Genomic DNA, 18263 nt, shown 5'->3' with positions numbered 1-18263 from the left:
CGACCTTTGTGTCCACTGGCCGGAGGACTCGCCCTTCGCCGGAGGTTTGGGGAGGAAGGGAAGGCAAATGGCCGTCTCGCCACCTGTTGGTGGGTGGGCAGCAGGTCTGGCCGCTGCGGCGGGCCGGGTTTCCAGCCGCCTCCCGGCAGCCCCTCCCAGCCGCGCCCGCGGGGCGGGGGGACGGCCGGGGCGGTGCGGGGGGACGGCCGGGGCGGTGCGGGCGGACGGGGGAGGTGGGCTTTACTTCGCGGATTGGGGCTCACGGCTGTCACTCCGAAAGGGTGGGGCTTTTCAAAAAAAGACAAATTCGGAAGGCAAAGCCCCCCAGCCGCGCAGGACAAGGCGGCGCTCGGCTCCGCGCCGGATGCGGTCTCGGCGGAGCGGGGCCACCGCGCGGGTCCCCGAGCCGGCGGGCGCTCCTCCGCGCGCCGGGGCCGCGTCTCCCCAGCCGGCCGTGCGCTCTGCGCGCCGGGGCCGTGGGCGGGGGCCGAAGCCGGGCGCGCGGGGGCGGCACCGCCAAACTTCGGGCGCGGGCGGCATGGGGACCGTGCGCCCGCGCGCTCGCCCGCGCTCTGCCGCCAGGCCCCCCGCGCGCCGCCGCCCGCTCCCCGGACGCCGCAGACCCCGCCGCCCCGCCGCCCGCGCGCGCTAGCCGGCTCCCGCGCTCCCGAGGCGCCCCTCGCCCGCCAAGCAGGAGGGCCGACCCCGCGCGGACTCGAGCGAGGCGCCCGGCGGGGGCGAGGGGTGGGGTTTGCGGCGCGCGCCGGCCTCGGGGGAGCGAGTCTGGAGCCGCGCGCGGTCGTCGCCCGGCCGGCCATGGGCTGGCGGGCGGAGGGCGCAGGGCCCCGCGGCTGCTCGCGCCCCTAGCCGCTCTCGCCTCGCGCACCCTGCTCGGCCCCGGCCTGGCGACCGCTGGTCTGCGCCCCGACGGCGCCGGGAGCAGAGGAGCCGCGCTCGGGTCTCCGGGATGTGCCCGTCTGAGATGGGGACGCCGTGGCACCACTGGTCCCCCGTGCTCATCAGCCTGGCCGCCCTGTTCTCCAAAGGTGAGGAACGCCGCCGCCTCCTCTGGCCCGGGACTAACTTTGCCGGGAGTGGGGGTGTGGGAGTGTGCGTGGCTGGGGTGGCTGGGACGGAGAGCGTGGGTGCTGTGTGCGCGTGTGCACGCGCGCAGGCGGCCCCTTTGCAGCAGGTGCCTCCCCGGAGGACTTGGCAGGGAGGCCCTGGGGGAGACTGCCAAGGGACGCCAGGGAAAATAGCCCTGAATTAGGGGAGGGGGCCGTGGAGAACCTGGGAAGGAGAGGTGGGCAGTGGGAGGGCTGGGCTACAGGTCAGGGGAGGGTGCTTGGAAGGACCTGGAAGGGCCCTGGAATGTGCACTTGGCTTTCCCTGCTGGCGCCGACCTGGGAGGAGATAATTCTAGAGCACTTTCGTGTATGGGAATGTATTTCGTGCCGGGGAGGCTGCTGCAAACAGGGCCCGACGCTTAGCTCGGAGAGTGACCCGAGTTCCCCTAAGACAGCCTGAGGGCTTTTCTGCGCAGGTTCTCGCCTCCCGCCCTCCCCTGGCCGCTGGTCCGCGCCCGCACGGCTTCCACGCGGAGTTCAGACCCTAACTTGTCCCCCGAGTTATGCCAGCAGGGCCCTGACCAGAAGCTGTGAGGAGAGGCAGCGAGCCCCCATGTGCCTCCCTCCCCCTCAGTCAGCACCGCAGCCTGTCCCTGGCATAGCCGGGCTGGACGCTCAGGACGCTAATTCCTTGAAGAGAAATTACGTGATTCAAGCAGGAGATGGTAGAAAGTACCAGCAGTTCTTTCTCCTTACTGATCCGGACTCTCGTTTGCGTGCGGTTGCCTGTGAGCGTCTCCTCTCCTACAGGGAGATCTGTGAGGAGGAAAGTGGGGATTCTTATCAGGCTCCAGTGTGTGCCCCCCAAATCCCTGTAAACAGATTTCTCATAAGATTCTGAAGATGAGATCTCTCTCAGAAACTTCAAAGCCACTTATGCACAGAGCCTTTGAATTGCAGGAATTTTCTGCTGTGAGCTCTTCCGGAATCACGGGGGTTACAGTGCCTGGGCTCCGAAAGATACTAGAGGAAGACCGTCGCTTGCTGGGGTTTGTGCCGCTGTGGGTTGAGGGACAGGAAGCTTGCTCACCCTGCCGGCTCTCTTCTCCAGCGCTGTGCCAGTGGGTTCACGGCTCCTAATTAGGAGTTGGAGCGATCCCGAGGACCAGAGCCTCCGGGATTTATGATATGTGCACAGGAAACCAAAGAAAAGGTTGATGAATTCAGTGAATCCAACCCAGGCAGACGTGAGGTTAAAAAAAACCCCTAATCCCCGGCAACAGCAGCCCAGCAGAGTTGCATATTGGCTGCAAGGCATGCTTTTTATTGGTTGTCACTGGGTTTTCTAATAGGAACAGGCTTCTCTGTTTTTATGCTGCGATAACAAGGTTTTATTAAGAAAGTTACAGAATAGCTTGGTATATATGACCCAACTATCGTGTCTCGTCAGGTGCGTACGTAGTTCTGTTACTGGTTTCTTTATTAGGCTGAGCAGTCGTGGAGAACACTGTCAGTACTCCTGACGCCTTTGAACTTTTTCAAGTGCAAACCCTGAAAATGTCCTTAAAACAGGGCCTCTGTGATGTGGAGGTCTCAGCTCATACGTGATGCTACGAGCCCGGCATGGGACACATTTTGTGTGTTGGATGTAGAGACCTTACCTCAGCCGCACTGTTGAGAGAGAAGTGGATCAGTTGTGCGTGGGTTTTTGGACGGAGCGAGCGCAGAGCTGGGCCAGGGGCCGTTCCATGATCTTCTCGTGATACCCGAGAACAAGGACAAGTTTGACCCGTCCAATGCCCTCGTGCTGTATAGGACTTCCTGGTGCAGATGTGATTTCTCAATGCAGGGATGGTTCATTCCGTTTCCCTGTGTTCCCATCACTTTTCCCTCTAAGAGTCTCTGGCCCCCCGAAAGTTTTAAGCCAGCTCGAAATCAAAACGGACTATATTTAAAAGGATTTTCACCGGAAGCTGGCATACGCATACACACATGCATACATATAATCCAAGGTGCCCGGTTAGTCTGATGGAAAAATGGAGATGATTTCCAAATATTAAATGTCTGCTTCGGCATCTCATTGTTTTTACTGTGTTGCCTTCCTTCCTTCCAAATGGGAAATCTTGAATGAACAGAAATGCACATATTAATTCCAGGCTGATTTCCTTGAACCTCACATGTGTTTACATTTCATGAGCAGGAAGTGATTGGTCACAGAGCAAGCCCACTCTTATATAGATCTTTTGAAAAACAAAAAGAAATCTTCATTGCTTGTACTTCCATCCACACGGACCTGGAGATGATATTATGAAATGAAGAAGTTCCTACGGCCCCAACCTTTTCTGGAGAACGGCCTTAATGTCGAGCTCTCAGAGAGCTTGTGTCTCCTTTTTTTTTTTTTTTTTTTTAAAGATTTTATTTATTTATTCGACAGAGATAGAGACAGCCAGTGAGAGAGGGAACACAAGCAGGGGGAGTGGGAGAGGAAGAAGCAGGCTCACAGTGGAAGAGCCTGATGTGGGGCTCGATCCCGTAACGCCGGGATCACGCCCTGAGCCGAAGGCAGACGCTTAACCGTTGTGCCACCCAGGCGCCCCAGAGCTTGTGTCTCCTATGCAGGGTCTAGTCTTGTTGGGAACTCAAATTTTTTTAATTTAAAAAAAATTTTAAAAATATTGTATTCATTTATTTGAGAGAGAGAGAGCAAGAGAGTGCACATGAGTAGGGGGGAGGGGCAGAGGAAGAGGGAGAAGCAGACTCCCTGCTGAGCAAGCAGCCTGACACAGGACTCGATCCCAGGACCCTGAGATCATGACCTGAGCTGAAGGCAGAGGCTTCGCCGACTGAGCCCCCCAGGTGTCCCCTCTTGTTGGGAACTTGATGTGAACCAGGGCTGTGCCAGCCTGCGGAAGCGTTTTCATGTCTTGCTGTTCATTTTGAGGGAGGGCCGGGAGTATGGGACGTAGGGGCAACAAGACAAATGGGTGAGAACCCTGCACTGGGCAGAGAGCAGGTGGTTTCCGTGCACAAGATCGAGAAGGTTGCCACACTGACCTTCCCCTGCGTGCTGCACAGTCATTCTGTTCTGCAAATGCCCATGAGGAGCGGACACTTCGAGCCCCGGGGGTGCTGGGAGAGAGCTGCTGCACGGACGGGGACCCTGTCTCGCGGCTGTGCTGGCCCAGCGCTCTGCCTGTGCCCGGCGGAGGGGGCGAGTGTCCTGAGCCGTGGCTTTCTTAGTGTATCGTCCTGCAGGGTGTGTTTGTGCGTGTGTGGCTTCCATCTGAGGTCAGAAGAGACGCCTGATGGGGCAGAGCACCACCTCTGTTGAGGCCACGTCCAGGAAAAGCCCAGTACAGCCCTGGACTAGAAGAGCTTTGGTTTACAGTGACGCCTTATCCAGACTTTCAGGGGAGGAAGAAATATCTAGGAGGGAGCTCGTTGGTGTGTGTGTGAGAGACCGAGAGACAGTGAGACTTTATTGCTTACGTTTAAACAGTGTCAATATTAAAGGGCCAGGAAACAGGGGGATCATTAACTTTCATTTTCTCTGAATAAAGTTAAAACAAATAGAATTTCATAAAAAAATCTTATATGCAGTGAAAGGTAGAATTCCAAGTATGAGGCCCTGTTTAATTTAGTTCCATTCTGAAAGCTGAGGAAAAATGAAAAACAAGACAGAACTCCAGAAATACCCTATTGCAGAAGCTAATACTCTCCTATATTTGTCTCATCTATTTATCTACTCATCCATTTATTCAGCCAATCATCGTTCATCCATCCATCCTTTTGTTCATTAATCTGTTCATTCATCCATCCACCCACGCCTATCTGCCCGTCTACCCATCCATCCATCCATCCATCCATCCATCCGTCTATCCACCCATCTTTCCATCCATCCATCCATCCATCCTTCCATCCATCCATCCTTCCATCCATCCTTCTACCCATCCATCCATTTATCCATCTGTTCACCCACTATCCTTCCATGCATCCATCCATTCACCCCCTGTCCATCCATCCATCCATCCATCCACCCATCCATCCTTCTATCCACCCATCTTTCCATCCATCCATCCATCCATCCATCCTTCCATCCATCCTTCCATCCATCCTTCCATCCATCCTTCTACCCATCTATCCATTTATCCATCTGTTCACCCACTATCCTTCCATGCATCCATCCGTCCATCCCCTATCCATCCATCCATCCATCTATCCTTCCATCCATCCTTCCATCCATCCATCCATCCATCCATCCATCCTTCTACCCATCCATCCATTTATCCATCTGTTCACCCACTATCCTTCTCTCCGCCCATCCATTCACCCCCGTCCGTCCATCCATCCATCCATCCATCCTTCCATCCATCCTTCTATCCATCTACCCTCAACCTTCCATATATCCATCCATCCATCCTTCCACTCATCCATCCATCCATCCATCCATCCCTCCACCCACAAATTACCACAGACATGGTGGCTTAAAACAACAGAAGTTTATTCTCTCACAGTTCTGGAGGCCGGAAGTCCAAAATCAGTCTCAATGGGCCAAAATCAAGGTGTCAGCAGAAGGCTCCAGGGGAGAATCGTGTCTTACCTCTTCCAGCTTCTGGAAGCTGGCTGCCTGCAGACCTTACGTCCTAGCAGCATCACTACCGTCGTGCAGTTGTGCTCTGCTCTGTCCTCCCATCATCATCTGCTCTCTGGGCCTGAGTCTCCCACCGCCTCCCTTTACAAGGGATCGCGGGACCACCAGAACAATCTACATCGTCTCCCGTCTTACTCGATCACATCTGCAAAGATCCCACTCTCCTTTTTTCCTCCAGATAAGGTGACATTCAGAGGTTCAAGGGATTTGGACATGAATATCTTCTGTGTGTCCATTTTCCAACCATTTATAGGGGTGACATCCTAAAACTATATTCTGTCTCTGTTCTAAGTTTTACATTCCTCTAGGGGCCACACTGTGTATTTTTCTTTCTGGCTTCGATTTCTCTCCGGTCTTTTTTGGACATGGCAAGGGCTCCATCAATTTTCAAGCATGCTTAGGACTGTGGAACACCGCTACAAGAACCATTGCCCAGTGGTAAGATTACTTGGTGCTGTGTTTCCTCCCGGTAATTCAGAGTGCTGTAGGAAATACTTTGGTCGATCAAAATAACGGCTGATTTCTTGAGTAATTATTATATGCCAGCCACTGTGCTGAGTGATTTATGAAGATGACTTTTTGGGGGACTTTTCAGATAAACCTAACTGGGTAGGGTTTGTTATTAAGCCCATCTTACAGATGCAGAAAGTGAGTCTCAGAGAGTAAGGAACTTGTCTGAGACTCACAACCAGAAAGTGGCAGCATCTGAATTCGGATTAGCCCGTGCTGTTAGCCCGCCTCCATTCTGCCTGTGGTTATATGTAACCACAAAACCCGAATTCGTTCATACGTGATGCCACACTTGCTGACGGTTGAATGCAGACAGGCTTCCATTGGAGTTTGGGCTCGGAGCCTAGTGTATGGTTGGCGCTCGATACAACACAAGGGTTGGGGCACCGACCCCCGCCCTGCACAGTAAAAAATCCACTTGTAACTTTGACTCCCCAAAACGTCACTGCTGATAGCCTGCTGTTGACCGGTAATGTGCACGATCCATTAGCACGTATGGTGCATGTTATATGTATTACTTGCTGTGTTCTTATGTTGCATTAGCTAGAGAAAGGAAAATATTATTGAGGAACCCATGAGAAAATATGTTTTTGGTACAAGGCTGTATTTATTGAAAAAGTCCACATATAAAGTCAAACCCGTATTGGACAAATGGGTAAAGGAACGTTCCATTTTTTAATTTCCTCCGCCTTAATTTTTCCTTCCGTAATCAGGAATGGTCCCTAAAAGGGGCTACGATGTAGATTTTTATTTTTTTTTATTTTTTTATTTTATTTTTTTTAAAGATTTATTTATTTATTCGACAGAGATAGAGACAGCGAGAGAGGGAACACAAGCAGTGGGAGTGGGAGAGGAAGAAGCAGGCTCATAGCGGAGGAGCCTGATGTGGGGCTCGATCCCATAACGTCGGGATCACGCCCTGAGCCGAAGGCAGACGCTCAACTGCTGTGCCACCCAGGCGCCCCTACGATGTAGATTTTTTAAAATGCCTTATGTAGTTATTTACTTAAGTTAATTTTTAATATTTATTATCCAAGAGTGGTCACCACACTGCGTTCTGTTAGTCTCGGGTGTACGACGTGGCCCGCCGAGCCTTCTGCACCCCGCTCAGCGCTCACCGTGACCGAGGCAGTCACCACCTGTCACCAGACACGCTGCTCCAATCTGACTGTGTTCCCCACGCTGTACTTTTCATCCCTGTGACTTATTTATTTTATAACTGGAAGTTTGTACCTCCTAATCTCTTAATCCCTTAATCTCTTAAAATATAGATTTTAATTCCCAGACTGTCAGAAAGGGTGAGGGCGGTGATCTGACGGTGTGAAGTGTTAACTAGCATTCTAACACGCAAAACCAGCCTAACTAATGCGCTCGGGGCGTCTGGGGAGGGGAGGCCCAAGGTGTGGCCTCTAGGACTGGGCGTGGGGGTGGCGCTTTGGAGAAATTGTAAAGAATGAGAAAGAAGCACGTAGAATGAAGGCAGACAGGTACATGTTTTCTGGCTTTCAAAAGGAGAATGATGGGTCCCGTGAACATGTGGGTCTGTGAGTTTGACTTGGATGCAGACCACAAGCTTGAGTGACCTGGAGGGAGCTGGTGGTCACCGGGACCCGCTGCGCACTTGTCCTGGAATGAGACCAAAGGCTCAGAATATACCTGTATCACTTTTGTCATTTATTCAAGAAACACCTGCTTCTTGGAAGGAATAAGGGGAGCACCCAACAGCCTGAAGCCCGGTCTCCCTGACCTCTGACCTCTGTTATCGGATGCTGGTTTTAAACGTTCCTTTCATACAGAAATACTGCCCAAGACTCTCGGCCGGTTCTAGAAATTGTGTAAGACTCTGCAAAGGTGGACGGTCTTTGACCTTAAAAGTAAACAGACTGCTGACACATGTAGGAAAATAGACTCAAGTGCATATCGTCAGAGCAGAGGGAACAACCGTGGCCAAGGTAGAAAAGACATTTGAAAGACCAGAAAGAATACGCACGCCCCTCTCTCCGAAGTGGGGTGTGTACGTGGAGATTTGGATCCGCATTTTAGAGACGGGCAGTCACGGAGTTTTTGGCTCTCAGTGGCACTGTGTTCTCGTGTGCGTGTGAGACACAGCGGGCTCTTGTGCTGATGGGGCCGTCGCTGAGCAGGCTCCCCAGGCGAAGACGATGACAGTCGTGTTCACTGGCGTCCTTGTTTGTGGACGATCCTTGTGGGGGGAGCCGTCCTGGCCGCTGGAGGGTGCTGTCCTTAGCAGGGTATTTGACGCACTCTCTCAGGACCTGGCTGCCCCTCCGGACACGGGGGTGACACAGGGCAACCCCCGCCCCTCCCTGCAGCAGAGGGCACGCCGCAGAAGAGCCATATGCCTGACTTTCGGTTCCAAGAGCCGATGTCCAGCAAGAGACCAAAGATTTGGAAGTATGCATATCGACAGGCATGTTTTCTTGGCCCCTCTCTCCTTCCTCACCATGGAAGGTATTTTTCATGGGGCGGAGGCGAGGGGAGGAAAGTGTAGAGTGAGCTTAGAATCTGCTATGCTTCTGAGACGCTCTGAGTCACTTCGCTCCAACGCAAAGGAGACAATGTGAGATGTTTCCAGATGTACCGGACCGTCCCCGAGGAGGCGCACCTGCCCTGAACCTCGGGGGGAGAGGCAGATGAATCCTTTGTGCACGGAGACCAGGCAGGGTGCTCCTGAGAGCTGCTGGGAGCCACAGAATGTTTCCCTGATCAGCTGGGTGTAGTGCAGACGTGGCTGGGGGAGGTGGGTGGTACAGGCGACCCCAAGGGGCCCTGAGGTCAAGACCATGGAGGTGTAGTCTGCAGGGATGGACTTCAGGAGACCAGATGTCATGTGGACACGTGATGAACTCTGTAGTGGAAATGAACCCTTCCAGAACTTAGACATGGCCCTGGAATCATTGGGGGGGGGGGGCAGTGATGACCGAGCCTTTGTTTGACTACTGCTGGAAATGAGGACTCCAAAGAGGAATGAGGTCCCATGATGTAAAGATGGAGAAACGTGCGTTTCTGGCTCCCTGAGGCTGGGGACCGAGGTTGGCATTCTCTCAGGCCCCCTGTGAACACGATGAAGAACACGCGGGGGCCGTGCTGGGTTTGGTGGATCTGGGTGCTCGCTGGAGGCAGATGGGGGGCTCAGCCTTGAGCACAGTCTGCAGGGTCTGGTCCCGGGGCTCCAAGCCAGTCCTTCCCAGGTGAGCGTTCGTATCCCAGGCTGGCTGGGAAAGCACACGGGATGCTCATTCTCACCAGTGAGGGGCAGGTGCACAGCACTGCCGTCCAAACACGTCCCGAGCTGGGAGCCATCTAACATATGGGTAAGTGGGATGCGTGCAGCACGCTGACCCCAGGGCCCGCTGCAGATGCCAGCCAGGGAAATGTGGCAGACAGGAGCTGGGGGGCGGCATGTGGGAGAAGGCTCCAGGTTCCTGTGAAGATCAGCTTAACGTGGGGCCGCAGGAGTGGAGGGGCATTTTAAGGACTTTTGTCTATTATAACACAGTCCTTTTCCTAAGTGCCTTTTCTAAGAACTATTTCTTAAGTCCTAGTACCAGTCGGGGAGAGGGTGGGAGCGGTGTTTATCCTGAGAAACGGTTTGCACTTTATCCTGTGAACACCATGAATTTTGTTAAGTGAGTTTCTAAGTGTCTGTCTCTGCTTTAAGTCCTAGGAACTCTCTGAGCCAAATTTGCTCTTGTAAGTGTGGGAACTTGAGAGGTGCCTCTCACGCGCCAGCTTTATCCTTGGCCTTATCTTATTTTCCTGCCCATGTTCTTCTCTCCCCGTCTGCCTCCGTGCCTGCTTCTTCTGCCCCACGGCACGGCTGTTTTGTAACCCACTTCAGATTAATTTTGAAATGAGGGAGAGGTAAAAATAATCTCCCTACCCAAGGACGACTGCCTCCCGTTTTGACGTGTCTCATTCTTCTTGTTTTCTGTGGATTGTTTCAGTCGTTCTGTTCATACTTTGAATGGTCCACATAATTTGAGTTTTGGACTTCCCGAGTTCATGTGTTTATATAAATATTTCCTCACGTTTTAAAAACCTACTACAAACATTTTTAATGTATGTGTCGTAGCTTAAAGGTTTTTAGTTCTTGCAGGCATTTCAACAATTTATAGGTTTCCACTATTGTAAGGAAGTACTTACCTGTGTGCATAATGTTTGCTTTGAGTTACGTTCTGAGACAGATTCACGGTTATTTAATTACTGGGCCAGAGAGTAGGGGGGACGCGTTGCAGCCACGCTCTTTCCCGGAAGGGCTGTACCCTTTTGCACGGGTCCGAGCAACGTGGGAGAGCATGGGTGCCGTGGAACGTTGATGGCCTTGGTGACGGCAGGTGTCAGCGTCCGTGGTACCCCGCGACCTTTGCTGAATGTCTCAGTGCGTCATGGAGAAAGTCACTGCTCTTTGGGGAGGTGGCTCCTAATGCCCCGAAGCTCTGTTTTCCCCAAAGTGGTCCAGCGCCCCAAGGCACTTTGCCTCTCGGAGGTGGAGGGGTGGCAGTGTGAGGTGACAAAGTCTGTGGCCAGAGGAGAAGACCCAGAATTGTTCACAGCAGCCACTGCCCGGGCTGCAAGCGAGGACCTCATTGGGCAGGTGACGTGGCAGGGAGAGACTGTGGCGTCGGGCCAGGAGGGACTAGGAAGACGTGTCTAAGAATGGGGTGGGGAGGAGGAGGTCCCCTCTAGGATGGGCTGTTTGGGAGTCACTGCCACGGGGGGCGAGGGGCAGCAGGTGGATGTTATAGTTTGGAATCCGTGGTGCGGTGACTGACGGCATCGGGGAGACTCCGGCTGCCTGCATACTGCGTTAAATAGTCCAGTTCAGCCTGCGATCTATCTCGTTCTGATGTTTTATGTCCAGCAAGCAGTGTCACCGGTGCTGGGCCTGAAGGGCTGTTGTTTAACAGCAAGATAGCTTTCGAAGGCCCAGAAATGAGCATGAAATCCAGTCTGCCCTCAAGAGGTTGTAGTTCGGTGTGGGAAACGGTCCTAATCGTCTTTGCAAGCTCTGGGATCCAGGGATGGGCACATTCCCGAGTGACGAGGAGACAGGAAGGATGGCCTCCTTGATTCCCCCTGAATAACCCCGCGGAAATCTCTCTCCTGGGAACTGGGCTTCTTCGGTGCTGGCCAGGATCCTTAGTCGCCGACAACAGGGTCTGTCCTGCCGAGAGGGGTTTGCTGGGCCATGTGTGCGGATCGGCTGAGCGCCCCAGGGGCCCCGCATGCTGGACGCGTGGCAGCAGCTGGCAGAACTGCCCGGCCACAGTCAGCTCCTGTTCAGACCCAGCACCCAGCTTTGGGCACCCGGGTCCCAGGGGCTGCATGCTGCTGCTCCCCCAGGGCTACCCCCGAGAAGCAGACGGCAGTGCCTGAGCCAGCCCCGGACCCCGGCACTGAGAGATCCTGCCGGCCTGGTTGCTAGGACTCCAGCCTCTTCAGCTCAGGAAGGACCTCAGGGGGATCTGGGATCACTGATACGCGTTCCCGTCTTTGGTATCTAGGGAGGTTCTCACCTTGTTCGAAGTGACGCGTGACACTGTTGACGTGGCAGGAGTCATGTCGGAGCATCTCCCCTGTGTTCCTGGTCTCTTCCCAGGAGGCCCGTCCTGGGCGTCTCGGGCATTCCTTGCCACGGTGTTGGTGAAGAGGTGCTCAGCTGGGGGCTGATCCGATTTTGTTTTTTCTGGGCGATCCCTCTGCCTTCTTGTGTTTGGAGTGTTCCTGGTGTTTCTTTGAGCAGGAGCTTCTCAAGAGGAGGCAGGTTTTGTTTTATCACCCCAGAGGCTTCTGGATTATGGTCCTCAGGCAGCATTTAACAGATGCTGGAAGGACAAAATCAAAGTGGGTCTCCGGCGGGGAGGTCCTCCCCTGGAATATAAGACAGCGTAAGACCGTCTCCGGGAAGCTATGCACTGACTGGACATGTTCACCCGAGTTGTGTTATTTAAAGAAACACTTTGCAGCGATGAACAATTAGGCATATTTGGGTTGCAGGCTTGAAACGAAAATCGGAGATGGCCCAAGGGGTGCCTTCGTGAGGACAGACCAGCTCTGGTGCAGGACCAATCAAAGGCCTGTGTCTCAGGGGTGTTCCTTGAGTCAGGTTGATTTCTTGTCCACTGAGAGCCGAGCTGACCCACGTCCGTCTTGTTGTGCGATTGCGAGCACATGGCCGCTGAGGTCATCACAGTAGGGGAAGAGAGGCCAGGGTATCAGGAGGGATGCATTTGAAGTCCAGATTTGGAACTGGCTTTGTTTCTTATGCCCACATCCCATTGACCAGCACTTAGAAACATGTCTTCCATCTAAGTGCAGGGAGCACTGGACAGTGTAGAGTGGCACGTATACATTTGGTAAACGCTCGCGGTCTCTGCCAGAAGGGAGAAGGAAACATGTTGCTTCATGTAACAAATTCTGTGGGCAGGCGGCATCAGGCAAGGCTTGATCCAGGTGCTCAGGGGATGCCAAAAGGACCTAGTGTCTCTCTGCTCCTCTTTAACTATATTGCTTCTATTCTTAGAGACAGTGCCCCTCATTTAGGCAAGATGCTTCCCAGCTCAGAAATGCATCTTCTTACTTGAAATCCACTGAAAAGAAAGCATTTCTGTTAACAGTTCCGTCAAAGTTCTGGACCTGCTCTGGATAGGCCACCTTGCTCCATGAGCCTCCCCGAATCAGTGGCTGTGCCCAGGAGGATGGGACAAGTGCAGGCTGATGGGCTCAGCCTGAGGCAGTGAGCTCCCCCCCTTGGAGCCGTGAGTGGGAATCCACCCAGATCACCTGCTATGAGAAAGGGGAGGACATGATACAGGTTATTTGGAATACCATTACCCAAAAGTGGTCACGGATGTTGGATGTTCACCGTAAGAGCAAAATTCCACTCCTAGGGTCGTTGTAATTCTAAACCTACTATGAAAATATTCCCAAGTTCTCTAATATTTAACCTTGAAGGGTATTTTGTATTCCTGCTCAGGTGACGGCTCTCAGTATAGAATTGTACCCTCTCAGAGAAGTTACTCTATCCTTCCAGTGTTTCAATGTAATGTAAGCTTTTGTTTCCAATGGTTGCAATTTTTCAGGGTCCTTAATTAGATGTAAAAACTATGCACAATGGAAATTACTGCTGTGGTTAAATATTTGCATTATGTGCTGTTAAAAGCAAGCATCAAAACACGCAATTGCTTGTTTTACAAGCATTCAATATTTTGAAGTGTGAGGTCCTTGAAAACCCTGGGATTCTGCTGGAAGGGAGAGAGCTGCTCAGATCCTATCAGTTACATTTTCAGGGGAACAGTGTCAGCACAGGGAGGGGAACGGGGGTTTTGAGGTGCAGCTCAGCTCGTCCCCGCCCCAACCAGGTGAACCTTCTGCTTGATTTCTGGGCTTCCGACTTCCCCTTAGGGAGTCAGTTCGTTCAAAGAAGCGTAACTTGCAAAGAACATAGAGAAACAATTTCCAAGATGTCCTGAATCATAGATAGCCCAATTATTTACATTTTGGAAAGGAGAAAGGGTCATAGGGTGGATTTCGGTCAAATGTCTCATTTTTACTCTTCAGCAGTAATTTTCCTGGAATTGTTTTGGATGCGGTAAAGAGGTTTTTGATGGGGAAAGGACATTATTACTACTCTTTTACGAGTTAAATTGAAAAGCAGGCCTCGTGAACCTAAAGGATGTAAAACAAAGAAAGAGGGCACATTATGTCTTCAACAGATAGAGAAGCCAAAGAGTGGCCAACCCTTTCCTCATGCACTTGATGTCAGGGGTGTGGCTTTCAGTGGACAGGTGTCAGGCAGTGGACTTTCAGAAAGATTGGATTTTCCTGCTTCCGTTGGTGGATGAACAGCGCTGGTCTTCCCGCGTGGCGACAGGTGGCTGCAGCGGGCCCACTGGTCGGGCCCACTCTTGTCGCCATTGTCGCGAGCTCCGTGGCCGTCAGAGGCGGGGAAATAAAATGCGGACAGCAGTGCCCATGGTCCTTGAAGTGTGAAGACATTCCCTCAGTTATGTGATCTCCGTGGGTCCTGGCAGCGGGACGATGTGCAGCTCCTGCCGTGTGATGGTTACCTTGAATCTCAGGGAACTGCGTGGTTTTACTATGTTTGTTGGGAGCAGTGTCCTGGAGACAGGATGTGTGCGTGGAGGAGTGTGGGGCGGAGACCTTCAGAGGTGAATGTCCTGGGGGTGTTTTAGAGTTTCTGAGTCTGCAGATCCTTACCTTCTGTGTGCATTCGCTCTTAAACGTGGTAGTTTTTTGGTTACAGGTGACACACAACGTTCTGTTAGTTTCAAGTGTACTATTCACTCCTGAACTTGATCTCTCCAAAGGCACAGTTATGCCGCTCATCTTCTTTGTCTGCGTGCGTCTCTCTCTCTCTCTCACTTTTGATTTCACGGTAGAAAGGTCCCCTTCCATCTTCTGTCTTACTGTGATTCACTTCCCGCTGGCGTTCAAACCTCCACTGTCCCACAAGTACAAGTAGACGGTTCCTTTGATCAAGACAGCGGAACACTCCCACCCCATAGCTCATTAAGAGAAGTACATTTACAAGAAGAGAATTGCTTTTTGTTAAAAAAAATTATTTATGAAAATGGGATGCATTTATGTTGTTTTGGTTGTGTGAAGTCATAACTGTAGTAATGCCAACTTGAAGGCATTTCTGAGTACTGAGAATGTTACAGGAAGAAGAAGCAGAAAAGTTTATGTTCCGTGTGTACCCACATTTATTTTCGTTGTACGAAGGTTTAGTGGGATAATGGATCTGTTATTTTCAAGATAATGCTCTGTTACATTAGGGTACAATTCTCGGAGAGAACCGGAACGGAAGTACGCAGTTCAGAAGAAAGAGGAACAAGGGTACGTTTCTGATTGTTAATGGGGACTTTTTCATGGATTTTATAAATGGATGGTGGTGGGTGTCAAGTCATTCTGTTATTTATATTCCAATGGATATATTTAAGAGAGTGATGTAACTTTAATTTTAAATGTCAAGATTTACAATACACTAGAAACTTTATCCTTAGCAACTGTTGAAACTCTGATGAGAAACAATAGGTATCAATTTTTAAATGTGCGAGTGGGTACATCGTTTTAAAAGGTTTCTCTTAAGAATTCCAGGAGAAATGCTCTTGGAAGACCCTTGTCTTTAGAAGGAGCTCTCAGGCTGGGCTGACATTGCAGACGAGGGCATCAGAGTAGCCTGGGATCAGACTGGGATCAGACTGGGCGCTGACAGTTTTGAAAGGGTCCCCAGGGGACTCTGATGTGAAGTCAAGGCTGAGCGCCTTGAAGCAAAGCCATCCAAGGAAGACATCTGTCTATGTGGACAAGAGGTAAAGCAGTGATTCTGAATCCGGGCTGCACATTCGAATCTCGCAAGAAGGTATTTTTGGGGAGTTGTGTGTGTCAGGTTACTTGAGGCAAATTTGCATAGGGTACGATTCACTTTCTTATAATACAGTTCTGTGAATTTTGGCAAATGCATGTAGTCTTGTAACAATCAAGATGTGGAACATTTCCATCGTTCCCCCAGATTTTCTTGTACCCTTCATAGCCGGCTCCTCCTTCTGCCCTCATCCCCTGGCAGCCATGGATCTGTCGTGCTTTTTCCAGAATGTTCTATAAATGGTGTCATGCACCATGTAGCCTTTTGAGTTAGCCTCCTTCACTAGCATCATGCGTTTGATAATCTCCCAGATCGAGGGATAGATCAGGAGTTCACTTTTGTTATTGAGGATACTGTAGTATGGCAAACCAGAGTTTGTTTTCCCATTTGGCAGGTGAAAGACACCAAATTTGCTAATAGTTTTGGCTGTTACGAATAAATGCACTCTAAGTATTTGTGTACAAGTTTTGGTGTGAATGTATGTTTGCATGTCTTTGCAGATAAATACCTGCGGATAAGACGGCTGGGTTATGTGGTGAGTGCATGTTTAACATGATAAACTCTCAGTCTGTTTTGCAAAATGGTTGAACTACTTGACATTTGTACCAGTGAGGTATAATGTGCCGGCTGTTCCACACCCTTGCCAACACTTGATATTTTCACGCTGTAATTTTATTTTAGCTGTTCTAATACGTGTGTAATGATATCTCATGGTGGTTTTCATTTGCGTTTCCCTAATTACTAATGATGTTGAACAGTTTTTAGTGGCTTATTTGCCATCTGTATATCTTCTTTGGGAAAGTATCTTTTCAAATCCTTTGCTGTTTTAAAACAGGCAACTAATGTGGGCTGTCTTATTCCGTTTTGGAGATTATTTGTATGGCTTGGGTACACGTCTCTTATCGTGTATGTGCTCTGAAAATAGTTTTTCTCGGTCTGCAGCATGTCATTTCTTCCTTTTAACAGGTCCTTGGCAGAGCAAAGTATTATTTTGATGAAGTCCAATTTCCCTTTGTCTTTTATGGAATTGCTTTTGTTCTTTTTTTTTTTTAAGATTTTATTTATTTATTTGACAGAGAGACAGCCAGCGAGAGAGGGAACACAAGCAGGGGGAGTGGGAGAGGAAGAAGCAGGCTCCTAGCGGAGGAGCCTGATGTGGGGCTCGATCCCATAACGCTGGGATCACGCCCTGAGCCGAAGGCAGACGCTTAACGACTGAGCCACCCAGGCGCCCCTGCTTTTGTTCTTATATCTGAGAAATGTTTGCCAAACAAGGGGTCACAAAGCATGTTCTTCTAGAAAGGTAATAGTTTTGGGGTTTACATTGAGGTCTGTGATCCACTTTGGGGTCAGTTTTTGTGTGTGGTGTGATGGATGGGTCAAGTTTCAGTTTATTTGCGTATAAATGTCCAGTTTTCCAGCACGATGTGTTATAAAGACTGTTATTTCTTAAGTTGGCTTTCTGTTTTTGTAAGACCATTTGACCGTAAGTGGAAGGCATATTCTGGACTCTCAGTTTTTTCCCCTCTGATCCGTGTGTCTATTTCTTCACCACCCTGTCTTGATGACTGTTCTTTATAATGAATCATGATATCAGATAATGTGAATCCTCAAAACGTTTTGGCTGTTCTAGTTTCTTTGATTTGCAATATACATTTTGGAACTCACTTGTCCATTTCTTTGACCGTAAGTGGAAGGCATATTCTGGACTCTCAGTTTTTTCCCCTCTGATCCGTGTGTCTATTTCTTCACCACCCTGTCTTGATGACTGTTCTTTATAATGAATCATGATATCAGATAATGTGAATCCTCAAAACGTTTTGGCTGTTCTAGTTTCTTTGATTTGCAGTATATATTTTGGAACTCACTTGTCCATTTCTTAAAAAAAAAAAAAATTTCCTGCTGGGATTTTGATTGGGATTGCATTGAATCAGCAGAAAATATGACTTTGTAATAATGAGAACTGCCATTTAACAATAATGAGCCCTTTGATCCATGAACATGGTACATCTGTTTATTTAGGTTTTCTTTGATGTTTATCATCACTGTGTTATTTTTAGCATACAGATGCTGGGCACATAACTTTTAGACTTATACCAAAGTGTTCCGTGTTCTGGGGTGCTATTGTGAATGTTCTTTTTGAGATTTGAATATACAGTCTTTATTACAATTATATAGGAACACAGTTGGTATTTATATATTGACCTTGTATCCTAAACTCATTTGTTTCAGTAGCTGTTTTTTTTTTTTTTTCTTTTTGTAGACTCTTGGGGGATATTTTGCACAGCCAGTCATGCCATTTGTGAATATAGTTTTATGGCCTCCTTTTTGATATGTAGGCCTTTCCCTGCTCTTCCCTTTGCACTGGTCAGAAGCCCTAGGATGATGCTGAGTAAGCGTGGGGATAGCTCCCATCCTTGCCCGGTTGCCAGTCTTACACCATTAACTAGGACATTGTAGGTTTCTTGTAGGTCCTTTTTATGAAAATGAGGAAGTTCTGCTCTATTCCTCATGTGTTGAGATTTTATCATAGATGCATAATGAACTTTGTCCAGTCCTTTCATTGTGTCGCTGCCATGATTGTGTGACTTTTCTTAGGTATTCTGTTGATATTGTAGGTTAC

At 50.2% G+C, this 18263-nt stretch overlaps 1 protein-coding gene across 1 annotated transcript in view; it reads left to right on the top strand.

Moving 5' to 3' along the window:
- The first annotated feature begins 967 nt into the window (after nt 1-967).
- The window catches only part of TMEM132D (transmembrane protein 132D), a 549620-nt gene continuing 532324 nt past the window's right edge, over nt 968-18263 (top strand). The window contains exon 1 of the mRNA XM_040620044.1: nt 968-1046. Within this exon, the coding sequence (XP_040475978.1) occupies nt 968-1046 (79 nt within the window). The remainder of the gene's footprint in view (nt 1047-18263) is intronic.

Source organism: Ursus maritimus, unplaced genomic scaffold (assembly GCF_017311325.1).
Source record: "Ursus maritimus isolate PB19 unplaced genomic scaffold, ASM1731132v1 scaffold_33, whole genome shotgun sequence".
NCBI lineage: Eukaryota > Metazoa > Chordata > Mammalia > Carnivora > Ursidae > Ursus > Ursus maritimus.
The sequence above is the reverse complement of the archived record's forward strand: the minus strand, read 5'-3'. Positions and strand labels throughout refer to the sequence as shown.